General features: G+C 42.3%; 1 protein-coding gene across 2 annotated transcripts in view; it reads right to left on the bottom strand.

Moving 5' to 3' along the window:
- Nucleotides 1-25,064, bottom strand: part of AFG1L (AFG1 like ATPase) — a 204,436-nt gene that overhangs the window by 61,457 nt on the left and 117,915 nt on the right. For both annotated transcript variants that reach the window (XM_068231263.1, XM_068231262.1), the window contains exon 7: nucleotides 17,258-17,316. In XM_068231263.1, the coding sequence (XP_068087364.1) occupies nucleotides 17,258-17,316 (59 nt within the window). The remainder of the gene's footprint in view (nucleotides 1-17,257; nucleotides 17,317-25,064) is intronic.

The following is a 25,064-nucleotide window of genomic DNA, read 5'->3' as shown; positions in this document are numbered from 1 at the left end:
GTGATAGGGACATCATTTAAACGGTGTAATAGCCGGGATAGATGGGCAAATAAAATACATGAGTTTTAATTACGGTAGCGTATATTAATTTCAAACTATAATGGCCAAAAACTGAGAAATGAATTTTTCTCATTTCTTTCTTAATCTTCCTGTTAAAATGGATTTAGAAAAAAATAATTCTTAGCAAAATGTACTACCCAAAGAAAGCTTAATTAGTGGCGGAAAAAACAAGATTTAGATCAATTCATTGTGATAAGTAGCAATAAAGTTATTGGCGAATGAATGGGAGGTGAACGTTGCTTGGATGCATGAGATTTTCGGCACTGCGGTGCTGAACCGGTTAAATATCAGAGGCAAAAGCTTTAATTTGAGTGTAGGATTTAGCTATATTGGAACAAATCAATTGCAGAAGGGGTGTCTGCTTCAATGCACAGCCAGGGTTGCATATCAGACTACAGAGTATTTTTCTCTGAAAGCAAAAACCGTATCAGAAGCTGTGACAATTACAAATGTTAACAAGATACATTTCCTCTGCGCTCTTCACACACTTCAGTCAGAAACACAGGACACAGAAGCTGCAGCTGTAGGGAGCTTTCTCTCTCACACACACCGAGTTACACACAGGGTTAACTGATGAAGTGTGAGGGGAATTTCCCCTCTCCTCATGGCTCATTCTGCCGTCAGTTTTGGCGTCAGTAAGGCCCCGTTCACACTTGCGTTTTGGCAAGTAAACGGACCGGATCCTGATCGGATCCTGACCTGATCAGAACCGTACGGTTCCGATCCGGACCCGGCCTGTTTGTATCAGGCATGCATCAGGCTGCCATCTGGATCCGTGGGCAAAAAAATAGCGAAATTAAAAAAAAAAAAAAATGTTGGGGTCAGCAGAAGGTGCACCTGGTGCACCTGTAGAATCAGGTTCCTCCGCTGTAGGCCTCACCTCCACCTCCGACATTCTGCCAAACAGCTCCAGCACGTCTGTCACTGCTGCTCCACTCCAGACATGCTTGGCCCATGTGTACCCATCCGAGATGGCCGCTTGGATACGCATAGGAAGTGGGGTAGAACTTCAGGTTTTTGTAGGCAGTGTGTTCTGTGCCTTCCGTTCCCCATTGGTTTCTGTGTTCCTGATGGTGCTGTCAGGCTCAGGTCCGGCTCCGGTCCGGGTGCGTGGGCCGGAGATCCGGACCCAAAAAAAAGCGCATGTTGGAAAAGAGGTCGGAGTCCGGATCCGATCCGGCTCCGTACTGTATGGAACGGACACGTGTGAACGTCCGCATAGCCTTTACATCAGTGCTGGGCCGAAATTACGCATTAGCGTAATTACGCATCGCAATTCACTACAAATGCACCGTAAGCGTTACGGTATTACGCGTAATTAATTACGCGTAGACCGTAGGTTACGTTATTACGCGTAACAAATTACGCGTAAGACAGTAAACTCCCATTGAAATTACACAGTCTGCCGTAATCTCGTAATATTACGCTCCCGTATAATATAAAAAAGCCGCCGACTTTAAGGGTTAATAGCAAAGCCCCCTTAAGTGCTAAGAGCCTCAAATTTGGAGAATATATTAAGGAGATCAGAAGGAATAAGAGGAAAAAAAATTTTCTCAAAAAGACCTTATAGTTTTTGAGAAAATCGATGTTAAAGTTTCAAAGGAAAAATATATACATTTAAAAACCCGCCGACTTTAACGGTTAATAGCAAAGCCTGCTTAAAATTTAGGAACACCAAATTCACAGGGTATATTAAGGGGATCAGTGGGAATAAGAGGAAAACATTTTTCAAAAAGACCTTATAGTTTTTGAGAAAATCGATTTTTAAGTTTCAAGGGCAAAAATGTCTTTTAAATGCGGAAAATGTCAGTTTTTTTTGCACAGGTAACAATAGTGTTTTATTTTCATAGATTCCCCCAAGTGGGAAGAGTTTTACTTACTTCGTTCTGAGTGTGGGAAATAAAAAAAACCGATGTGGCGTCCCCCCTCCCAGACCTCTTTAACCCCTTGTCCCCCATGCAGACTGGGATAGCCAGAATGCGGAGCACCGGCCGCGTGGGGCTCCGCACCCTGACTATACCAGCCCGCATGGTCCATGGATTGGGGGGTCTCGGAAGGGGAGAGGCAGCCAAGCTTTCCCCTCCCCCTCCGAGCCCTTGTCCAATCCAAGGACAAGGGGCTCTTCTCCACCTCCGATGGGCGGTGGAGGTGGAGGCCGCGATTTCCTGGGGGGGGGGGGGGGGGGGTTCATGGTGGCATCTGGGAGTCCCCTTGTACCCCTTACCCATTTCCTTTAAGAGTTAAAAGTAAATAAACACACAAACACATAGAAAAAGTATTTTAATTGAACAAAAAACATAACCATGAAAAAAGTCCTTTAATATTCTTAATTAACCATTAATACTTACCTGTCCCTTTAAAAGCCAGTACCCATGCAATATCCTCGGAAATATACTAATCAGTTACAATGTAACAAAGTTGTTACAATGTAACAACTTTGTTACTTTGTAACTCCACCGCACCCTACGTCACTTGCCGCTCACCTGCTAAGGACCAATGGGGCTCCTTGGAGCCCAAATACAAAGATGCTTTAGAGAGCTCTGAGCTATATAGCTCAGAGCTCTGTCGGGTGCAGGACGCTAAGTCCCGCCGGCTCTCGCTGCCCTCCCCGCCTCTCCCACGTCACCCATATACATGCTGGCACCCATGGGTGCCAGCATGTATATGGGTGACAGGTGTGGGCGGAGTGGACGGCGGGAGCCGGCGGGGACTTAGCGTTAGTGTATGCGGCGGCGAGTGACGTCGGGTGCGGTGGAGTTACAAAGTAACAAAGTTGTTACATTGTAACAACTTTGTTACATTGTAACTGATTAGTATATTTCCGAGGATATTGCGTGGGAACTGGCTTTTAAAGGGACAGGTAAGTATTAATGGTTAATTAAGAATATTAAAGGACTTTTTTCGTGGTTATGTTTTTTGTTCAATTAAAATACTTTTTCTATGTGTTTGTGTGTTTATTTACTTTTAACTCTTAAAGGAAATGGGTAAGGGGTACAAGTACCTCTATACTCATTTCTCCTGGGAGGGGGGGGTGGGCATCTGGGGGACCCATTTTTAAAGGGGACTCCCAGATGCCACCATGAACCCCCCCCCCCCCAGGAAATTGCGGCCTCCACCTCCACCGCCCATCGGAGGTGGAGAAGAGCCCCTTGTCCTTGGATTGGACAAGGGCTCGGAGGGGGAGGGGAAAGCTTGGCTGCCCCTCCCCTTCCGAGACCCCCCAATCCATGGACCATGCGGGCTGGTATAGTCAGGGTGTGGAGCCCCACGCGGCCGGTGCTCCGCATTCTGGCTATCCCAGTCTGCATGGGGGACAAGGGGTTAAAGAGGTCTGGGAGGGGGGACCCCACGTCTTTTTTTTTTAATATTTCCCACACTCAGAACGAAGTAAGTAAAACTCTTCCCACTTGGGGGAATCTATGAAAATAAAACACTATTGTTACCTGTGCAAAAAAACCTGACATTTTCTGCATTTAAAAGGCATTTTTGCCCTTGAAACTTAAAAATCGATTTTCTCAAAAACTATAAGGTCTTTTTGAAAAAATTTTTTCCTCTTATTCCCACTGATCCCCTTAATATACCCTGTGAATTTGGTGTTCCTAAATTTTAAGCAGGCTTTGCTATTAACCGTTAAAGTCGGCGGGTTTTAAAATGTATATATTTTTCCTTTGAAACTTTAACATCGATTTTCTCAAAAACTATAAGGTCTTTTTGAAAAAAAAAATTTCCCTCTTATTCCTTCTGATCTCCTTAATATATTCTCCAAATTTGAGGCTCTAAGCAATTAAGGGGGCTTTGCTATTAACCCTTAAAGTCGCGGCTACCTAACATTGATCCATGCGTCAACTTTTCCGCTTGGCAGCATGACCTTACGCATTAATTGCTAGTAGGAATTTACGCGTAAGCCAATAACGTAACAACCTGAATTACGGTATTCTTACGCGTAATTGCGTAAGGCCTATGCGTAATTACAGACATGTACCGTAAATGAATGTCTACGCCGTAAGCGTAATTCCGTAATGCGTAATAGCGTAAAATTACGCATAATGATCCGTAAGCGTAGTTTTTTCCATTACGCCCAGCACTGCTTTACATTGCTATGCAGAACGTATGTTCCGTTTGTACAGTATGCGGTCCGGATCAGATCTGGAAAATCCGGATAGCGAACGCTAATGTGAACCGGGCCTTAAGTTTGAAAGTATTTTGATAACAGTAAACAAAGAGGTTGCCAGTGAAATGTATACACCAGTAACAGTACCAGTACACCAGCAGCGCTTCCTAAACAATTCCTATCTCAATTGAAAAAAATATGTAGATCGATAGTGTTCCTTTAATGCTTAAAGAGACTCCGTAACAAAAATTGCATCCTGTTTTTTATCATCCTACAAGTTCCAAAAGCTATTCTAATGTGTTCTGGCTTACTGCAGCACATTCTACTATCACCATCTCTGTAATAAATCAACTTATCTCTCTCTTGTCAGACTTGTCAGCCTGTGTCTGGAAGGCTGCCAAGTTCTTCAGTGTTGTGGTTCTGTGATGCATCTCCCCCTCCAGGCCCCTCTCTGCACACTGCTGTGTGTTATTTAGATTAGTGCAGCTTCTCTCTGCTCTATTATCTTTTACAAGCTGGATAAATCCTCCTCTGAGCTGGCTGGGCTTTCACATACTGATGAATTACATACAGGCAGAGCTGTCTGCACTCTGCAGGAAGAAACAGCCTGACACTTCAGTGGATGAGAGCTGAAGGGGGAAAGAAACACACAAATGATCTCTTGAGATTCAAAAGGAAGGGTGTATACAGCCTGCTTGTGTATGAATGTATTTTCTATGTGTGGACATACTGTACATCAACCTACTTCCTGTTTTGGTGGCCATTTTGTTTGTTTGTAAACAAACTTTTTAAAACTGTTTTTAACCACTTTTAATGCGGCGAGGAGCGGCGAAATTGTGACAGAGGGTAATAGGAGATGTCCCCTAACGCACTGGTATGTTTACTTTTGTGCGATTTTAACAATACAGATTCTCTTTAAGATAACTCTGAAGCCTTATAAAATTACCTCTTTATTGCAGACTCTTTAAACCTCTGCTTACCACAGCCAACATTTTAAAAACAAATGAAAAAAAAAGTGGGCAACAAAGATGAAGTCTCATGAAGTGAGCAAGCAGTGTGTCATTTTCTCGGATGAGTACACATTTGCTCAGTTTTCCTGCAGTGGACACACGTGGATGTGGCGATGATCAAGTCAAGAATTCCACCTGGACCGCTTACAACTCACTGCCAAACATGGTGGATATTCTCTGATGGCGAAGGAATCCCTGGAAATCAGCTTCCTTTGGCAAACATTTCCAATGTTGTGAGAAATGGGCCAAAATTCCCCAGTCCAAGATCACAAGGGGAATTGTGTACATAACACAATTACAAGACTCCGCTTCCAGCTTCCACTTTGAAGCACACCTCACGTTTAGTTTTAGCTAGTATAAAACAGGTAAGAAAAGTTAGCCTGAAAATTATTCTTTTAAAGAGGAATGCTGGTTTCTCATAAGGTAGCAAAGTTTTTCCCACTGAGCTCAGTTTTCACCCTGAAAGGGTTCAATCAAAAGGGTCTGCAGCAGCATACACCGTTAAAGCTAGACATGCATAGGATGATACAATATAATGTAATGTATGGCAAGCTGATCAATCACTCCCTTATCAGATAATGCTCAGATTGGGATTCTTACACTACACACAATTTTGAGAGATTTCAGCAGAAATCCATTGAGCATTGATCAAACCACATTTATACAACAAGGCAGTGCAATGCTTTGCAGCTGTCTATAGCCTCCGCTCCTCTACTGTAAACAGAAAAGTTTCAGTAATGTCCAATGACATTATCAATCGATAATCTGTCCAAAAATCAAGACACAAAGAAAAACACAAACACACACACACACACACACACACACACACACACACACACACACACACACACACACACAGTACAGGGTGACCACCCTAATGAGAGCAGATACTGTCCACTCTCATAGGGCTTCAATGATGCAGTCAGCAGCATCTGCTTCATCTGGCAAATCCAGAGAAGTCGTGCAGAACCCAATACTTGCGTTGCTTTCCATATGGACTAATGTGAATGGATCCGATTGCTTTGCATAGGATCCATTCGCATCCATGCTGACCTGTTCAGTTCCAAGTTTAATGGCAATGTGTAGGAGGCCTAAAGCTGAGTACACACGTACGATAACGATCGTTCGAAAACGAACGATAACGACAATCGTACCGATAATCGTGCGTTCCAAATTTTCCAACGATCGGTTTTTTGGACGATAACGACCGTTATCGTTCAATCCGACCGATCCAACCCGGCGGATTTTTTCGAAAGATAATCGTTCAATCGTTGCAGTGTGTACAAAGATCGTCCGATAATGATTATCTGTGGAGTAGTACGCATGTTCTTATTGCCTGTCATAACATCACTTCCGTTTGCGCACGCATTTTTTTATCGTTCGTCGTTCAGTACTTTATACTTATATCGTTCACGTGTGTACACAATCATTACGAATGATTTTTTCGGTCTAATTTGAATATCGTGTAAACGTCACGAATCGTTCGTAACGAACGATCTTTATCGGACGTGTATACGAACCTTTAGAATGGAGGCAGGATAGAGCCAGGCTGCATTTTGGTAAAAATTATCTGGCAGGCCTGATCTCTTAAGCCCCATCTACACGATACGATTCTTTGCACGATTCAATTAAGATTCTATTTATCCGATTAAATCAGACATGTCCGATCGGGATTCAATTTGATTTGCCATTGTTTTGCAAAAGCAAATCGAAATTGAATCGAATCCTGATCGGACATGCCGGATTTAATCGTATCGTAAATAGAATCGTAATCGAATCGTACAAAGAATTACTGATGCAATCGCGGAGGGTCAGGGTGATACACACACAAAATAGATTAAAGACAGAGGTGGTCTAGAGCAGATACCTCGGCAGAGTTTAATCTTGTGTGTATAAACCTGTTTGAACTGATTGCAAACAACAGACCCACTGCTAGAGTCAGATGTACCTGCTTTGCAAAAAAAATTACAAAAGTCTTCCATCACATTAGAAATGCTCTCATCTGTTTTAATACTCAAAGATGTCTAAACAATTGTAAACAAAAAGGACACATTAACTGTTCAAAGATACGAGTTTGCTTTTCTAAATCATTAAATTGAAATATTACTGGTAAAGCATGGCTTAATTATATATAATCCCAAAGTAAGATGTGAAAATAAAGACTACGACATCTAAAAGGTAAGGATTTTTCTTATATTTGTTCTTTCTACAAATAAAAAAAAAATCCATGCTGCCTTGTTTTTGGAGAAAACAGAGTTCCTTGCTGTAGAGCAGATTTGGGGGTTGCAATGCTTATTCACCCTTTATGTACTGCTGCCATTATGTAAGAAGAATAAAACACTGCCTTTATACTGCCAATCCACAATGACTCTTCATACATCAAAGCATTTACTCCACAAGCAGATTTTACTTCCAAAATGATTCAGGCTAAGGGCAAAGAGACAACAATTCATACACCCCAATTACCTCTAATTATCTATTCCTTTTAGGACCAGCTTTGGACAGAGCTATTAGCTATGTGAAATTCTCACAGCCTTTGCATGGCCTGACCATTTTTGCAGAACACTGGATTATTTCAATAGTTATAGCTTCTTGCATAGTGAAAATTTTAAGTTTGTCCACATAAATAAATACTTTTTTTGGAACCACCACTTGCTAAGAACATAAAATCAGTGGGGATACGTAGAAAATCCCACGGTGAAAAAACTAGTTAAACTGACCCTCGACACACTCTTGAATCTTCTCCCTTGGCTTTCTTTTCACATTCTCAAAGAAATGTTTATTGGATTAAAGTGCTTCTCTGCAGACCTCCAAGATAGTTTGTGATAAAGGACTTCAAAAGGTCCTTTTAACTGGCTAACAGTCCTTCTGGCATGCGATTAACGTTAAACAGTAGGAAAAATGTGTTCCATAGCACCTTTTAAGAGGGTAGAGTTGAAATGGAAAAATTAATACCGTAATATGCATCTCCTCTTAGGAAAAAATGTCAAAATTCATTTCAAACTGAATGAACAGCCTGAAAACATCAACATGCAAGCTCTGAAACTGTAGAAAAGTGTAGCTTGTAATCTGTACAAAGAAAAAGTCACCGTTTCCTAACTGTACAGTTTTTTTTGAATGTTTATCCATCCTGCAAATGCAACTTATATTTATAGTTTGTACAAAGGCAAAGTTCACCAGTTCCACTTACTGCAGCACAAGGTCACCATTTTGAGGAAAAGAAAGATCTGGATTATAGCTATATTGGAATGGTGTAGACACTTCATACAAACCTAATCCTATGCATGACACAGTAATAGACTATTGTACCTTTTTGGTTATTTTACGCTTTCTTTAAACCCTTTATAAAATTTCAAATTTTAAAATTCAAAAGAAAAAAAAAACCACAACAACAAAACCCCAAAAAACAAAATACCCTACACTCGCACTATTCAGCAGTTGTGTACCTGCTAGAGGTTCTGGGGGCTGACTATACGACCTTACAACAACAATTTCAAATTAACTCCTTGCAATCCCTGTTTTTATTCAGAATCAGCTGTCAGATAAAACAGACTAAGTATTTCTGTTCAGCAGCAGGGGTTCTTGCTATTCTCCACTAGTTACCTCTGCACGAAAACGGGGACTTTTTCAACACTACTGTTTAAAATCACGGATTTCTATCAAAGTGATCCCCCATTTTTTCCAGTCCTACTCTACTTTGCAATATGTCCATCTACCTGTACACTGCACCATGCGTACAGGGAAAAAAGGTTATGGCATGACCAAAACGTTGGTACAAAAAGCCTCAGTCACAGGTCCAGCCACTTATACAATAATACAAACTAAAGAGTAGAACTAATCAAACAATCACATTGACAAGTAGTTGGTCAGATAAAGCAGTTAATGCAGTAAATGTAACTAGAAATCCCTGTGTTATACACAACTCAAAAAAGTTTTACTATCTTTCGTAAGTTATTTGCAACGATTAGCTGTCAAACAAATGAGCATATGCTACCTAAAAAGTTATGGGGATAACAGTGGAAAAGAAAAAACAGGGACCACCTAGAGCAAATAGAACACAGTATATACTGTAACTACCAGATATGACAAAAATGTGAAGACAAATCAGGGTACTCACAAAACAGGGATGCCGCCACATGACTACTGCACTGTAGAGGCAGGAGAGGAGAACAACCTGCTCTCACTCAAATGTGTGTGTCCTGCTCTGGCGATTTGGTCACTCCCAGTATTAAAACACATGCACAAAGTTATCACCTTCTCAGCAGAACTCTATAAGGAACTGGAGATAAGAAGGCACCAAAATTTTATGGCAAAGCCTGCTTCAGAAAAGAGCTTGATCACCTTTGCACATGCACTGTTTTGCAGTACCTCATCTACAGTTTCATATGGTCTCTCAGACCCTGGGCTATTGAGGGAATGCCATTTATAAAAAACAATAAAGAATGCATTATTCACACTTTATTCCAGCTGTTATCCAGCTAAAGTCAAAGTTTAGCCATCTGGAATGTTGACACTGGAATATTGGATACAGAATTGATGGAAGCCAGAAAAGGGGAAGGAATGCCATGTCTTGAAGATCTGAGATCCACAGTTCTTTCTAGGGGATCTGAAAAAGAACCATTTCAATTTTTACAGATTGTCCAGCAAGCTCATGGTAAACCAGAACTCCAATGAGTATGCAAGGGGCTAAAAAAAAAAAAAAAAAAAAAAAAAGTCCAAAAAGCCCGCTTACTAAAATGTTATGCAAAGCAGAAATTTGCCTTCTTAAAACAGAAGGTATTTGCAATTATTCAGGTTGGAGTGAACATACCATAGGTGTCCCACAATGCATCACTGTTGAATATGCAAACCATCCTTTTGTCTTAAAAGCCAAGAACACCTCCAGAACTGCTGGAATGCAATGATGTGTCAGCTTGTTCGTTGTACAGAGCCACAATAATCCAACATACAGACCAACTGGTCGTCCTCAGTGCATGGCATGGTTTCATGTGGCTCGATGAGGTAGGACTTAAATACCCACAGTTACAGATTGCTCAGCAAGCTCATTGTGAACCAGAACTCCCAACTTTGTGACTGTCCTGGCCACTACCATTTTTTGTGACCGTCCTGGCTACTGTGAAGGGCTGGATGACCCAACTTTTGAGTAATCTTCAATAACACTTTAAAGGGATCATATCCAACTTTCATGACTGTAGCTAATAATGGGTTAATAAATACCATCTGGGATGTGTAAAGGAAACAGGGCCAAAAAGCTCTTGCCAGTCTCAGCAACAGTTTTTGAAGTCAACTCAACCTGTAAGACTTAACTTTTCCTTCGTTGCAATGCATATGCCAACACTCTGATAATTTGTGTGACAATCTTTACTGCTATTGAACATAGCTTGTCTAGGATTCTGACTGTAATATAAAGTATAACACTTTTCAAGGTAAAGGCTGATTTGGGCCACAATCCCTGAATATATTGCCTGTTGAAATGTGCTCCCCATCCTGCACCTGTTGTGTCTGTTGTGGTATGTACTCAATTCACCATGATTTTCCAGTCGATCAATTTATTGGTGATGGCCACCAGAACAGAGAGTGCCATTGTCTTCAAGGAAAGCTGGAATAAGTTATCTAGGTGCTAGATGCAGGTTCTGTGTTCTAAATATAATGAACTGAAGGACCCTCATATAGGAGTCTTTGTCCATTGCAATGCATCAAAAACTGAAGTAGATAGGTCATAGCCAACTTGAGATACACAGTCAGCTTCTTAAAAAACAAAACAAACAAAAAAAACTTCCGGTGTTATAAAAAGAAATGTTGACCAAGAAGTCTATCTCCGGAACTGGGTGGAGAACAGATTTGCTCATATTCCTTATGCTACCCAAGTTCCGGCAGCCTCCTCAGTTTGAAACTTGACTGTCCCAGTAGCCACTTGTCTAAACATGGTATAAAATTGAATGATTTAGTCTGAAATTGGAGACCAAACACTCAAAAGATTCTCCTTGAGGACAAGCTTTCCAACTCTATGGATAAATCTGAGCTTAATGACCAGTTGTAGCACTGCAGGCTTTCAACTACTGCAGATAAAAATAGAACCAAAGCATAGTGCTGGAGGATTTCCAAATCCGAGAGAAATTAGCTCATTGATGGCTATGTGTAGCTCTGAAGGCAATTCGGTCAGTAATGGTGTTAATAGCAAGTGCCAAGTCTCATATCAGGGGAAGGAGGGAGTGCACTAAATTAAAACCCTAGCCACAGGGGTCAGTAACAAAACAAAACAAAAAAAAAAAAAAAACATCCAGGCACATTGCCTCTAGTTAGGACATTAAATACCAGTGGCTAGGGTTTTAATTCAGTGCACTCCCTCCTTCCCCTGTATGTATTTTTTTGTGAGCATGCACACAGCTTATTCTGGTGTATGTGCATGGTGCGCATGAATACATTACGTTAGCTCCCTTGTGCGATTGGTAAGATGTGCGATCTGTCCCAGAAGAGGACGTCAGGATGTGTGCTCCTAATCCCTAGATAGGTTTGATGCAATGAATGCATGCATGTCTGCACTATGCATGTTACAGGGCCAGAGTTAGGCCAAATGTGTTTACCTGGGTACTTCTGTGCAGTATAGGTGACTAAGCATAAAAATGCATTCTTCTGTGAACTAAGACCCCAGCTTTTAACTTAGCTGTAGGGATAACAGTGGTGCCTGGATGAGTGAATCTGTGAATGCATTTGTTTGAACATTTGCATGCGAGAGTGCGAAGAGTTAATAGATTTTTGCTGTTTTCTGGCCACACCCCCTTCAGCACCTCCCTTTGTTTAACTTATTTAAATGTCCTAACTAGAGGCGATGTGCCTGGATATATGCGTTTTTTTAAACTTACAACAAGATTGTTGTATTCCAGTTGCATCTAATAAAAATGCTGAGCCAAGAGAAAAACAAACAAACATTTAAACAGGACATTTCATCAATATTCATAAGGAATGAACCAAATGCACAATAAAGAAATGTTAAAAATAGTTAGGGGTTAAACCAGGACTAAAAAGTTCAGTCCAAACTGTCCTGCAAGTGGCTTTTATGTTTTCCAACAATGTCAAAACCGGTTATAAAAGAAAAAAACAAAAACAAAACAAAAAACCACACACAACCAACCACTTAATGTACACAAGGAAGGCTAAACTGCAATTGAATACGCATTTAAATATACACTGGTGTTATCAAAGTTTTTTTTTTTTTCAGACACCAAAAAAGAAATTTAAAAATGCTGTACATTTATCCTGCTATGTACTAGGTAAGGTGCTAGGGATCCCGCATAGTTCATTGGGAATGAAAATCATCAACATACAGATGACTGAATTCAAAGACATCCCAAAAATACAAGTGAAAAAAAATATGCAAAAGTCTAGTCTATTTAGCCAAAATGTCCTGCAGCAAGTTAAAATCAGAGTAGTTTGTATGGCCCTTATGTGCTTGTATGCTCCTAAAGAAATTATGGAGTCCTGTTTTTTTCCCATATCTGGACCAGGGCATCACTAAGCTGCTGGATAGCCTGAGGTGCAACTTGGCAGCACCAGATAGATCAAAACAATGTCCAAAAGAAATTATATTGTATTTAGGTCAGGTACCAGTGAATGTTATTAATTTTTTCATCCTTCAGGAACTGTCTGCATGCCCTCACCACAGGAGGCCAGGCATTGTCGTGCACCAGGAGGAGCGCAAGACCTTCTGCACCAGCATAGGGTCTGACCATGGGTCCAAGGGTTTCATTCAGAAACATAATGGCAGTCAATGTTCTGTTGTCTAGCCTGAAGAGATTTGTACATCCATCCATGGATATGCCTCCCCAGACCCTGTGGTATTTATGGTGTATTCCTACTAGCTATTTTGTCTGCACTTTGTAGTCCCCACCTCTGTGGGTTTTTAATTGTTTTACTCAGTCTATTCCTTAAAAAAGATTATTGCCATTATTATATGGAGCTGGTTGTTTCTTAGTCTTTTATTTTGAGATGTCGTGGACATCTGTCTATATTTTTTGTAATGCCTCCCCAGACCATCACTAACCCATCACCAAACTAGTCATGCCGAGTGGTGTTACAGACAGCATAACCTTCTGCATGGCTTCTCCAGAACCCTTCACATCTGTAACATGTAATCAGGGTAAACTTGCGCTCATTTGTGAAAAGCACAGGGTGCCAGTGGAGGACCTGCCAATTCTGTTATCCTATGGCAAATGCAAATCAAACGCCACAGTGCTGGGCAGTGAGCACAGGACTCACTAGAGGAAATTGGGTTCACAGATCACCCTCATGAAGTCAGATTCTAATGGTTTGGTTAAAAACATTCACACCAGTGCCCTGCTGGAGGTACAGTACATTTTTTTTTAGGACTGGTAGTGCTTATCCAGTTCTTCCTCTTCGAAATTAGCAGATACCAGTCCTGCTAATGGTTAAGGACCTGCTATGGCCCTATCAAGCTTTCTTAGAGTAGCTGCCGGTCCTCCAGGAATCTCCTTCATGCCCTTCAGACTGTGCTGTGAGAGACACAGCAAACCTTCTGGCAATGGCACATATTGATGTGCCATCCAGGAGGAGTTGGACTACCTGTGCAACCTCTGTAGGGCCCAGGCATCACCACATTCTACCAGTATTGAGACCGAGCATAGTCAAATGCAGAACAGAAAGGATAACAGAAAATGGTCAGTGACCTCCACCTATTTTGATGTTCTCATTTTTGCCCCTCTAGTGCATCTGTTAATATAATTAACCACTTCCGTACCAGCAGTCTCTGCCCTCTTAAGGACCAGAGACTGCCAGTACGGTAAACCGCCACCTCCCAATGAATCGCCACAATAATCCGCCGCTCCTGCCATTCTGTCCCCACCACAGGTCCCTCTCTCTGCCATCCCTATGATGGCAGAACGCTGTGCGCCGGTCAGGAGCCGCTTTCATTGGCTCCTGACCCTGTGAATGTAAGCCAATTGGATTGGCGTACAGTGAAGACAGGGTCAGGAGCCAATGAAAACAGCTCCTCACCGGCTCTGCCGTTAGGCGGCAGGGAGAGTGTATTGCAGCGGGGAGAAAATGATGCGATTGGCGGTAACGCACGATTCAGCAGGACGTTGAATCTACATCCAGTCAGAGTGGCAGCACCACCTGCTGGACGTAGATTCATATTGCGTCAGTCCAGAAACCAGTTAACACAAAACCATCTGATGAACAACCCCCTCTGCTACTTAACTGACCAGATCACTATCGCAAAAGTTTGGACTGAAAGAAACAAAAATAAAAAAATATATAAAAAATTATTATATATCTGAACAGCAAAAGCCAACTGTAACTTCATAATATGAAAAAAAATAGTGTTTACAGCAATAATTTCTGATACATAGCAGATAAATATTGTACTTTGCAACCAAAAATACATTGCTGAATACCAACAATACATTGGTGAATAGACAAAATTAATTTGTACGCACACTGCTTTTGTTGCAGAGGTCTCAGAACTGAATTTATATTTTAAAGGGAACCCACCTTCTAAAAAGAAACAAACAAAAAAAAAAAAAAACAGCACAACTATTCATAGCAATCATAACAATATTAAAAACCCATCAGTGGCGTGCCTGCACATATACGCTCTAGCGACTTTCCACTTGGACTCCAGTGGAAATAGAGCCAGATTGGGTCCACTCGCTTCTGCGCAGTAGAGGGGACCTGATCGGGCTCAGCTTTTCCCCTGGAGCCTGAGCAGAAAACTGCTAGTGTGTCTGTGTGCAGCGGTGACAAGCAGAATGTCAGTGGAGCCAGAGCTGAATCCTCTCTGCTGAGGAGGATAGGGGAGGCAGAGATTGTCACAGACCGCAATATTAATTACGGCTATAAAGGCACCCAATAATGGTAATCTGTGGTGAAGATATTGCAGAGGGAATGTTTAGCATTGGAAAGCAGATCTCACATTGGTAGATATTGCAGGGGGAGGGGTCTGTTCATGTTCGGCATTGGTAGAGGGAGAGTTGGTGTGAGAATAGGTTGAATTATAAATATTGGCAAATATTGCAGTGGGGGGAGGGGATTTCCTTGTTTGGCATTGGTACAAGGAGGGCTCATGCGAGAAGATGGTTAGGTGATGGTATGCCATTCTCTGTTACCGAGGAACTGCAACCAAGGATTGAACTTCATCCCTATCAGCAGGGCTGTGAAGTCGGTACAGAAATCCACCGACTCAGTTTAGGATTCCACCGACTCCTCTTATTTGCATATTACAATCTTGTTGATTGAAAGTATGTAACATGAAATTCGTCTCTTAACTGCCAACGCTTAGGAACTTTAAAAGACAACTGAAGTGAGAAGGATATGGAGACTGCCATATTTATTCCCTTTAGTCATAGACTAAAACTAGTCCTTGGTAAGAGTACTTGTAAAGACAAGACAAGAAAAATAACATTTATATCGCGCTTTTCTCCTGGCGGACTCAAAGGTATAGACCGGAACAAAGAACGTCTATCAGGTCCTAGGCAATGTAATTGTGGGTACATGTAAGAGTGATGTGCAGGTACTCTGCAGGGGAATAAGGAGATTCTTCCTCTATTACAGTTTCTTCATGCACAATCTGAACCAGGTTTATGGGTGATAGACAACACCTCCGTGTTCAATGTGCACAACCTTCTCAGTGGATTCCCTGCAGCTCTGTGGAGAGTGCATATGTAGAGTATAGTACTGTGTAACAAAGTAAACCTGAGGCCGATGAAATTAAAGTTTTATACATATCTGGGGCTTCCTCCAGCCCCCTTCAGGCTAATCAGTCCCTCGCTGTCCTCCTCCGTCACCTGGATCTTCTGCTTTGAGTCCAGGTACTTTAGCCAGTCTGGCGTAGTGCGCATGCACACACTCCGCCGCAAGCGTACTACACCTGCGCAGCACTGTTGCGCAGGTGCAGAATGTTCCTGGCTGTGGAAGCGGCATGCGGCCGGACTGCACTGACTGGCTGAATTACCAGGACTCCTATCAGAAGATCGAGGTGGTGGAGGAGGACAGCGAAGGACTGATTAGCCTGAAGGATGCTGGAGGAAGCCCCAGGTATGTATATAAAAAAAAATCACAAAAAAGAAAAAAAAAAGAAAAAAAACACCTTTTCTTTTCATCCTTCTCAGGTACCATTTAATTCGTAGTCACCAAATTTTAACAACATATCAAATTATTTGATTTCATGAGCAAAGAGTACATTTGCATAAATCAGAATCAACGCAGAATTATTTCCATCTCATTGACCATCTCGATTAGTGACACGGCTACACATCAGGCTTTATACTTACAGCATATATGTTATTTCGTGTATATATAAGAGTTTCCTGTGTACACATCTATACAGTCACAATCAGAAGTGTATATCTGACTTTAAAAATATGGGGACTCCTTTATTGAAGCAGCACAAGTAACTAATTTTGATTGGTTTATTTCATTTTTGTGGACTAAGCACAGCTATTACTGTATGTATATAAATTATTTAGGATGACGATTATCTGAGAAATAGAACATTTTATCATATTTTAAATTCATTAGGAGTCTGAGCATTTTTTCCCAACTCCAGGCACCCAAAATTGCCCTGACTCCACGACTCAAACTCCACAGCCCTGCCTATCAGTAACAGTTATCCCATTTCCCAAGAGAAATCTCGACCTTTTCTCATTGATCAAAGGGTCTGTGTTGCTGATATTGCAGTGAAACCCCTCCCACATTGTGATGTCAGGGCAGTTTCATGTCTGTGAACCTTGTTGCACTGTGGAAAACAGCTGTTTCCAACTAAAAACACAACCAGTACCTACCTCTGTGCATATGTATATCTATTAAAAAAAAATCAAACAACATTTTAGCCTATTGCAGTGCTAGTGGGTGTAAACTTTGAGAGATGTGAGGGGATAAGAAGCTTGCACGTTTTGAGCTTCTGATGAACTCGAATTGCATATTGCCCTTGGAATATCAAGGAGTGCCATTTATCTCCCTTAGAACAGACAACCCTTAGGAAAGGACACTAGTACACATGGGCCTATTTCAAGACACAGAAATGAATTTGAGGTAGATCAGGTTTTAGAAGAAACTTTACCTTTAGGACAGCTATAAATGGCACAAAATTAACCCTCTGAAGTCCATTTTTATAGAGATCTGAAAAAAAAAAATGAAATTCCTGTAACACTGCAAATATGCTTATGATAATATATACATGAAACATACAAATAAAAAGGTGAAATTTACTTAAACAAATTTAGATTTAAGAGAAGCACATCCACAGACTGTATACATTGCAGAAAAAGTATACTTTAAGTTACTGATAGTTATTGCATCCAGATTAGACGATAATTCCATGTCATGGCAGAGATCTTAGAAGAAATGACAAGGTGGACAACCTTTTCCAGCTGCAAAAAGTTGTTGAATAATAATCTAGCACCTGAAGCTCATCTTATCTTGTCTAACAGAAAGCTGAAGACAATCAAGCTGTGGACTGCATGTGATTGCCTTATCAAACGCTGTCCATAGACATCACAGAGTCATTGATTAATTGGGCATAATTAGACCATCTTCCGGCATTAGCCTTATGAATAACCATTCTTGTTTATACCTTCAGAGAGCAGAGAAAGTAGCAGAAAAAAGAAATAAAAACTGCTGCCACCGCTAATTTCCCAAGGTTAAGTGACAACATGAGGTGAACACATCCACATTGAGCAAAAAATATATTTTGCGATATTAAATTGACATTTAAGAAAAAAAACATTCACTCCTTTGTAGGACCTCTGTTGTGAAAATAATAACATTTAAATGAAATATATATACACATATAAGTACTTTTTTTTTTTTTTTTAGAGTAAAATGAGAAATTACTTTTCTCCTATGTTGCTGTCACTTACAGTAGGTAGTAGAAATCTGACAACCGACAGATTTTGGACTAGCCCATCTTCAGATGGGGGGGGGGGGCTCTCGGGGCTCGTTTCCACTGTTGCGGTGCGGAATCGCCTGGATTCCACCGCAGAAGAAATCGCATGCGGCTGCGTTTCCGCCTGCGGATTTAGCCGCGATTTCGCATGGCAAGGAGCCAGGCGAATTTACCCATGTCACTGCCTGAGTAAAGCTCCATAGCAACACATGCGAAATCGCACGCGAAATCCGCATGACAAAGCCGCATGCGATTTCCCTATTAAATGCATTAGCGGCGATTCGCCAGCATTCCTCCCGCACGCGAAATCTGACGACTCTGCCGTGCAGATTTCTGCCTCACCGAAAAACGCTCCCGCCGCCGCACAAGTGGAAACAGCCTCATCCACTTACATTGACTATGCGAATCCGCATGCAGTGCCCGCATGCGGATTCGCTATAGTGGAAACGAGCCCTCAGGGTTTTCTTTATTTTCAAACGCACTTAGTGAATGGAAATTGCTCTGTCCAACTGCCAAAAAAAGTGTATTGTGAACAGGGAGGCTGGCCAGCATCTTTGTATAAATCTTTTTCATGTTGTGTCTTAAAGGCCATGCGGAGACTCCCCTATGGAGAGATGGACTAGCCCAAAACCTTTTGGTAATGTCAGATTTCTGCTACCTACTGTAAGGGACAGAAACATAAGAGAAAAAATAATTTATGGCTCATTTTTTCTCAGGAAGAAACATACTTTTTATTTGTATGCGTTTACACATTTTAAATTTAAGAGATTTTTGTGACAGTGATCTTTACAAACTAAAATCCTCTATATAGTGTACACTCAGCCATTCAGCACACTCTACGCAGGAGTCTCAAACTCACGGCCCGCGGGCCATTTGCGGCCCTCGATACAATATTTTGTGGCCCTCGCCGGCAAAAGCTTCCTTATAGTTCGCTTCAGTGCTCCCAAGTAATCCGCCGCTAAACGAGGGCTGCAGAGCCCCCAAATCGCCCAGGGGGCAATCCGCCGGCATTTCCTGGAAGGGGCAGAGCTTTCAGCTTCAGCACTGCCCCTCCTGACGTCAATCGCCGCCTCTCCCCGCCCCTCTCTGTGAAGGAAGAGTGAGAGGGGCAGGCAGAGGCGGCGATGAGCCACAATTGTGAAATCCCTTATGTGGCCCAGCCTCATCCTGACTTTGCCTCCTGCGGCCCCCAGGTAAATTGAGTTTGAGACCCCTGCTCTACAGACACGTGGAGGAACTAATGTAAGCTAAATGTAAAACACAATACTGTGACTATAAAAAGGTCTGGAATAATCAAATTTCTTTAAGCCATTTTTTTTTTTTTTACAAAATCCGCTTTACTTACCTGGGGCTTTTTCCAGCCCTTTGCAGTCGACTGTCTCACGCCGACAGCTTCGCTCCGGGGTCCCCGCATGGTGCAGAGGATGACCTTGAGGTTGTCCTTGATGCGTCTGCGTCAAGCGCCGCTGTCAACCATGGCCACGTTGTCCGCGGCTTACTGCGCAGGCGCATAACTACTCCCAGGAAGACCCCCCTTAGACAGCAAAGCACAAAATACTGCATTTCCTCCACAAAATACACATATTGTGGCAGCGTTACACCATAAAAATACACGTAATGTGGCAATGATCCTACAAAATACATGAAGTGTGGCAATTTCCCACACAAAGAAAAAAAAAAAAATTCAGACAGCAGTGTTCTTACAAAATACACACATTTGGCATAATTTCCCTCCAAAAATATACAAAAGTAAACATAAGGCAGCTTTTCCCGCTTTAATGCTGTTTGTTAGGTGTCCCCCTCCATCTGTCTCCCCCTCCCAATATCCTGTCTCCTATTGTGCCCTAATGTCCTATAAATAAAAGCCTTTACTCACCTAGCATGTGGACTCATCCTCCAGCGTGGCTCCCTGATCTCCACATGTCCCACGCTCACAGGCAGAGCAGGGCTACAGGAGGATGGCACCTGAAGCCCTGCACTGGGGACACAGTCTCCAGTGCAGGGCTTCTGGCGCCATTTTCCCACAGCCCTGCTCTGCCGGAACTCAGTCTCCCACAGCCTGGAAAAGTGCTGTGGCCAGTAAAATGGTGCAGAGTCCAGATGATGGAATGCCAGTTCACCTGCGGGGAGGGCATTGAATCTGGCCCTGCATCGGCGGGCCGGATAAAATAGCCTGGCAGGACGGAGTCAGCAAGTAGGCTGTAGTTTGCCCACCCTCGTCTTAGAGGATGTAAGTAAAATCAGCATGTAGTAAAATCACCATAAGGAATAGGAAGAAGTCGTGCCCCTCCACCCCCCCTCCCAAAAAAAAAAAAAGTTCTGGAGATCTGGTTCAGCATGTGTTGGAGAAGGCCAGTTTCAATCCCCGTGCCCTGGGGATGTAACGGATGTCATGCGTAAAAAACATTGGTATCCCTACTGCTAATGATCCCCCACAGACATCTCTGGTTAGCTACGGTTTCCTACGTGCAACACTATTGGCCTTTCAAATGCATATTGTGTATTTTGCCACCGTAAGACGCATACATCTTGGTTCAGAATGTGAAGCAGTACGGTATACTACAACAACAAAACTCAGCATTGTATCATAGTCTGTTCTGATGGAGGCTCAACCTCTTCAAGAATGGTCTTGTTCCATTTCAAAATATACGAACAAAAAAAAAAAAATTCCCATTTTATTGCAGAAGAAAAACATAAGAAAAAATATTCTTGCCTCAAAAGGATACAGTTATGCCACTTAAGCAGAAAGACTATATTGATTAAACTGAAGAGGGTCTTTTTCGCTTAAATATCATGCTAATTAGCAAGGTAATGAAGTGCACCATTCTTCTCCAATCTTTCACGATCAAGAATGTTATCTGCAAGGTTTGAGAATGGCAAGAACTCCAAAAACTTTTGGTGTTTTCATACAACGCCAATGCAAATCCTATTGTTTAATGAACACTAGGAGAGATCAGGGTTCACCACATGTAACTTGCTTTCTTCAGAGTATGTTTTCTAAACTGCAGCAGCTCAATACTGTCACGGGAGACAGAGTGTTTAAATCTTAAAATGTTAAGTTCCTCTAAAAAGAATGCAAGACCTTCAATAAATGCTTTAATGAAATCTCTATATTAAAGCGCTGGAATTAGAAGAAAATTATCTTAAAGGCTTCAACACCAGCTGCTGCTTTAGGGACGTATATAGTCTCTCTCTGTAACCTAAAAGAAAAAGGATTGCCTTCTCCCAGTTTTCTCCTTGTTGAATATTGGCCACCAATATACAGTGTATAATTTGTTTCTATATTAATTGTATTTATAAAGCGACAACATATTACGCAGCGCTGGACATTAATTTAGGTTACAGACAATATTTAGGGGTGACAAACAGCAATAGGACAATGCAGGAATACAAGAAAACCAGATCACACAGCACAGTATGAGTACAAGGTAATGCTTAGTCAGTCACTGGAGGGGAGCATGGAGATAAGGCAAGTTAGGTTCACTCAAATGCATAGCATGGGTGCACAGTAATGGAGGTGCATGATCAGGTAGGACACAAAAAGGAGGAGGACCCTTCCCAAAGGCTTACAATCTAGAGGGAAAGGTAGGGACACGAGAGGTAGGGGACAGAGTTCAGCTGTGGGTTTAGAGCAATTGTGAGGGGTGGTAGGCCAGAGTGAAAAGGTGAGATTTGAGGGCCTTCTTGAAGGTGTAGGAGGGGGCTGCCCTAATGGGTGGAGGTAGGGAGTTCCATAGTGTTGGAGCGGCTCTTGAGAAGTCTTGGAGGCGTGTATGGGACTGGGTGATGCAGGGGACGGTCAGGCGAAGTTCATTGGAGGAGCGGAGTGAGCGGCTTGGTGTGCATCTCTGAGTAAGATCAGAAATGTAGGTTGGACAGGTTTTGTGGACGGATTCACGGAGGGGAGCAGCCCTGGTGGAGCGATGGGAGCAGTGGATAATTCTGGCTGCCGCATTCATGATGGATTGCAGTGGGGCTATTCGGGTCATAGGGAGACCAGACAGAAGGGCATTGCAGTAGTCGAGGCGGGAAATTATGAGGGCATGGATGAGGAGTTTGGTGGCAGAGGTCATCTTACAGATGTTACGAAGGTGGAAGTTGCAGGACTTTATGAGGTTTTGGATGTGGGGAGTGAAGGAGAGTGTGGAGTCCAGGGTGACACTCAGACAGCGGGCTTGAGAGGTAGGGCGAATGGTAGCGTGGTTAACAGTGACCTGCACATCTGGGAGGTCCAGGGATGACCGGGCTGGGAAGATCATAAATTCCGTTTTGTCTAGGTTTAGTTTCAGGAACCTTTATAGTGATACAGAATGCGCCCACCGCAAAACAACAACCACTAAGACCTTTATCCGCCAAATTCAGAGTGTTCGCTATCAAAAAATCCACCAGATTGTCTTTAGAGAATATGTATGCTGTGACAGCGCTCCTCTTCTTTTACAATACACCCTGCAGGATTAAAACCTCAACATAGTGCATTACCGTTGGATTAAACGTATTCACACAAACACCCAGTGCAAAATAGTGTATCACTCGTGTTTCATTCGTTTGTGCAATTGATCATGCGACCTTTTAAAATACAGGCTCACCAGATATTGACCACCTCAGTTTCCAGGTGGATCTTGCGCATAATTCAATGTCAACACTTAGGCAGTTGTAAATTTCCAATGGCTTTAATCCGACTTTTTCACTTAAAAAAATCACAGTAAAACACACAGCGTAAAACCATAAAAACAATTGCCAGTGCCCTGCGCTGTATTGCACTCCCATAAATAAATGGTTTAAAAGCATATCAGGCTCAGAGAGAGCCTTGCGGTGTCACCTACACTGTGGTTCCGGCGTCCCGTCTCCACCACGGCGCATCCGCTGTGTAAAACACTCCCGGCCGGCTCTCGTATCTCCGTCTGCCACCAGTGACGTCAGGCGCTCCAAGCTCCGCCTTACGAGTTTCGTCCCTTGGGACTCAGAGGCTGACGTCACTGGAGCGTCCGACGTCTTTTATGCCTCAATGTTCACACGCTGAAACCAATGCGACCTCCAGGTCGCATTAGACGAGTCATTGGTTCCACTCATCATATGCTGGAACGCATCCCCGGCGGCCATTTCTGCGCCTGCCCAGGGGAAGCCACGGCGCTTCCGTGTAGTTTATATACGGATCCGTATCTCATTCATGCAATGGATGTTCGGTCCTTACTGACTACTCCTACGCCCTCTATTGGTCCTCCCCAGTGACAATTGCTCTTACTATTAATTGGCTTTCTCTACTATATCCACACTCCCGCTTTTTCAATAAAATCATTATGACACAACAGGCTAAAAAGCCCTTATCGGTCACCTTTGTCACCCAATGACCAACTCCACCCATTGCACAAATGACTTCATATATGGAGGTGTCCCCTAGCTTTTCAGCCTGTGCTTCCCCTGAAATAAAGGAAATAAAAACTGGGGGAATATTCAATATTAGTGGCGTTCAACTAACTAGGCCACAATTGAAACTCTTGGATAAGGGACTAAAGTATGCACCTCCAAATAGGCTAAACAAGTTTGGAACTTAGATATTAATAAATGTCAGAAGACTTACACAGAAAAAATATTTTTTGAACCGGGAGGGCCCCAATACTAGAGCCAATGCCATTCCTCAAGAATATATCCACACAATTCTCAAAAATAGGTCTCTGTTCAACCCACAGGATACGTCTAAGGAAAGTACTAGTGATACATTTAAACAAGCTATACTCCAAGATTTGGAGAGATTGGAGATAAAAAGGTTGAAAAACTCCAGTCAGATCAACAAGTTCTCGAATTAGTGGAAAATAAGGACTTAATATTAAAACCAGCTGACAAGGTGTGTGTGTGTGTGTGGGGGGGGGGGTGGTTGGTGATAATGAACTCCCAGCAATATAAGAAGGAGATGCTGAGACTTTTGGGTGACGAGCAAACATAAGAAGCTAAAAAAGGACCCCACGTATGAATATAAAATAGTTTTAAAAAATATACTGGTACAAGGTGAGAAGGGGACTATCATTTCCACCAACGAACTACGGTACCTATTGCCAACTAACCCGCGAATACCAGTGATTTATTGTAACCCCAAAATCCACAAAAATGTGGAAAACCCCCCAGGCAGGCCCATTGTGAGTGGGGTGGGGTCATTCACACAAAGAGTGGGCGAATATATTGATATATTCCTTCAGAACATTGTGGGTCAATTACCTTATCTATTGAAAGACACAAAACATCTATTGCGAAAAAATAAGAGATGTGGGCATGGAAAAAGATGATATTCTAATAACCGGGGATGTCACATCCCTATATACGGTTATCCCACACCAGGAAGGAATGCAGGCCGTGGAAGAGGCGTTGGTACAACAGGGGGATTTAAAAATCAAACAAATAGAGTTTATCATGGAATTACTCAAATATGCACTGGAGCATAATTATTTCTGGTATGAGAATGTATTATATGTCCAACAAACCGGATGCGCCATGGGGGCAAAATTTGCACCTTCAGTGGCAAACATATATATGGCCAAATGGGAGCAAGAGCTATTATCAATAGAAGGGGCACAGTATGTGGCTTCCTGGAATCGGTTTATTGACGACCTGTTTTTTATATGGAGGGGACCCGAGGAGGCCCTAGAGAGTTTCTGTAAAAAAGTGAACAATCATTGGAACCCCATTAAAATTTCCTTCAATAAGTCATATGACCAGGTAGAATTCCTAGATTTGGTCATAAAGAAAAAAAAGATAATGTTCTAAGTACAGAAACCTTCTTCAAAACTATGGACAAAAATGGATATATTCCATTAGGAAGCTGCCATCACAGGAAGTGGCTTGAAAATATTCCTAAAGGAACAAATAATGCAGATAAGGCGAAACTGCTCTGAGGTTGAGACCTTCAGAAGTCAGAGCCAGGTCCTAGTGCAAAGATTTATAGAGAAGGGGTACAAGGAAGAAGCCCTTAATATGCAGGTGAAGAAGGTGG

Source organism: Hyperolius riggenbachi, chromosome 4 (genome assembly GCF_040937935.1).
Source record: "Hyperolius riggenbachi isolate aHypRig1 chromosome 4, aHypRig1.pri, whole genome shotgun sequence".
NCBI lineage: Eukaryota > Metazoa > Chordata > Amphibia > Anura > Hyperoliidae > Hyperolius > Hyperolius riggenbachi.
Note: the sequence above shows the minus strand (reverse complement) of the source record. Positions and strands in the feature narration are given on the sequence as shown.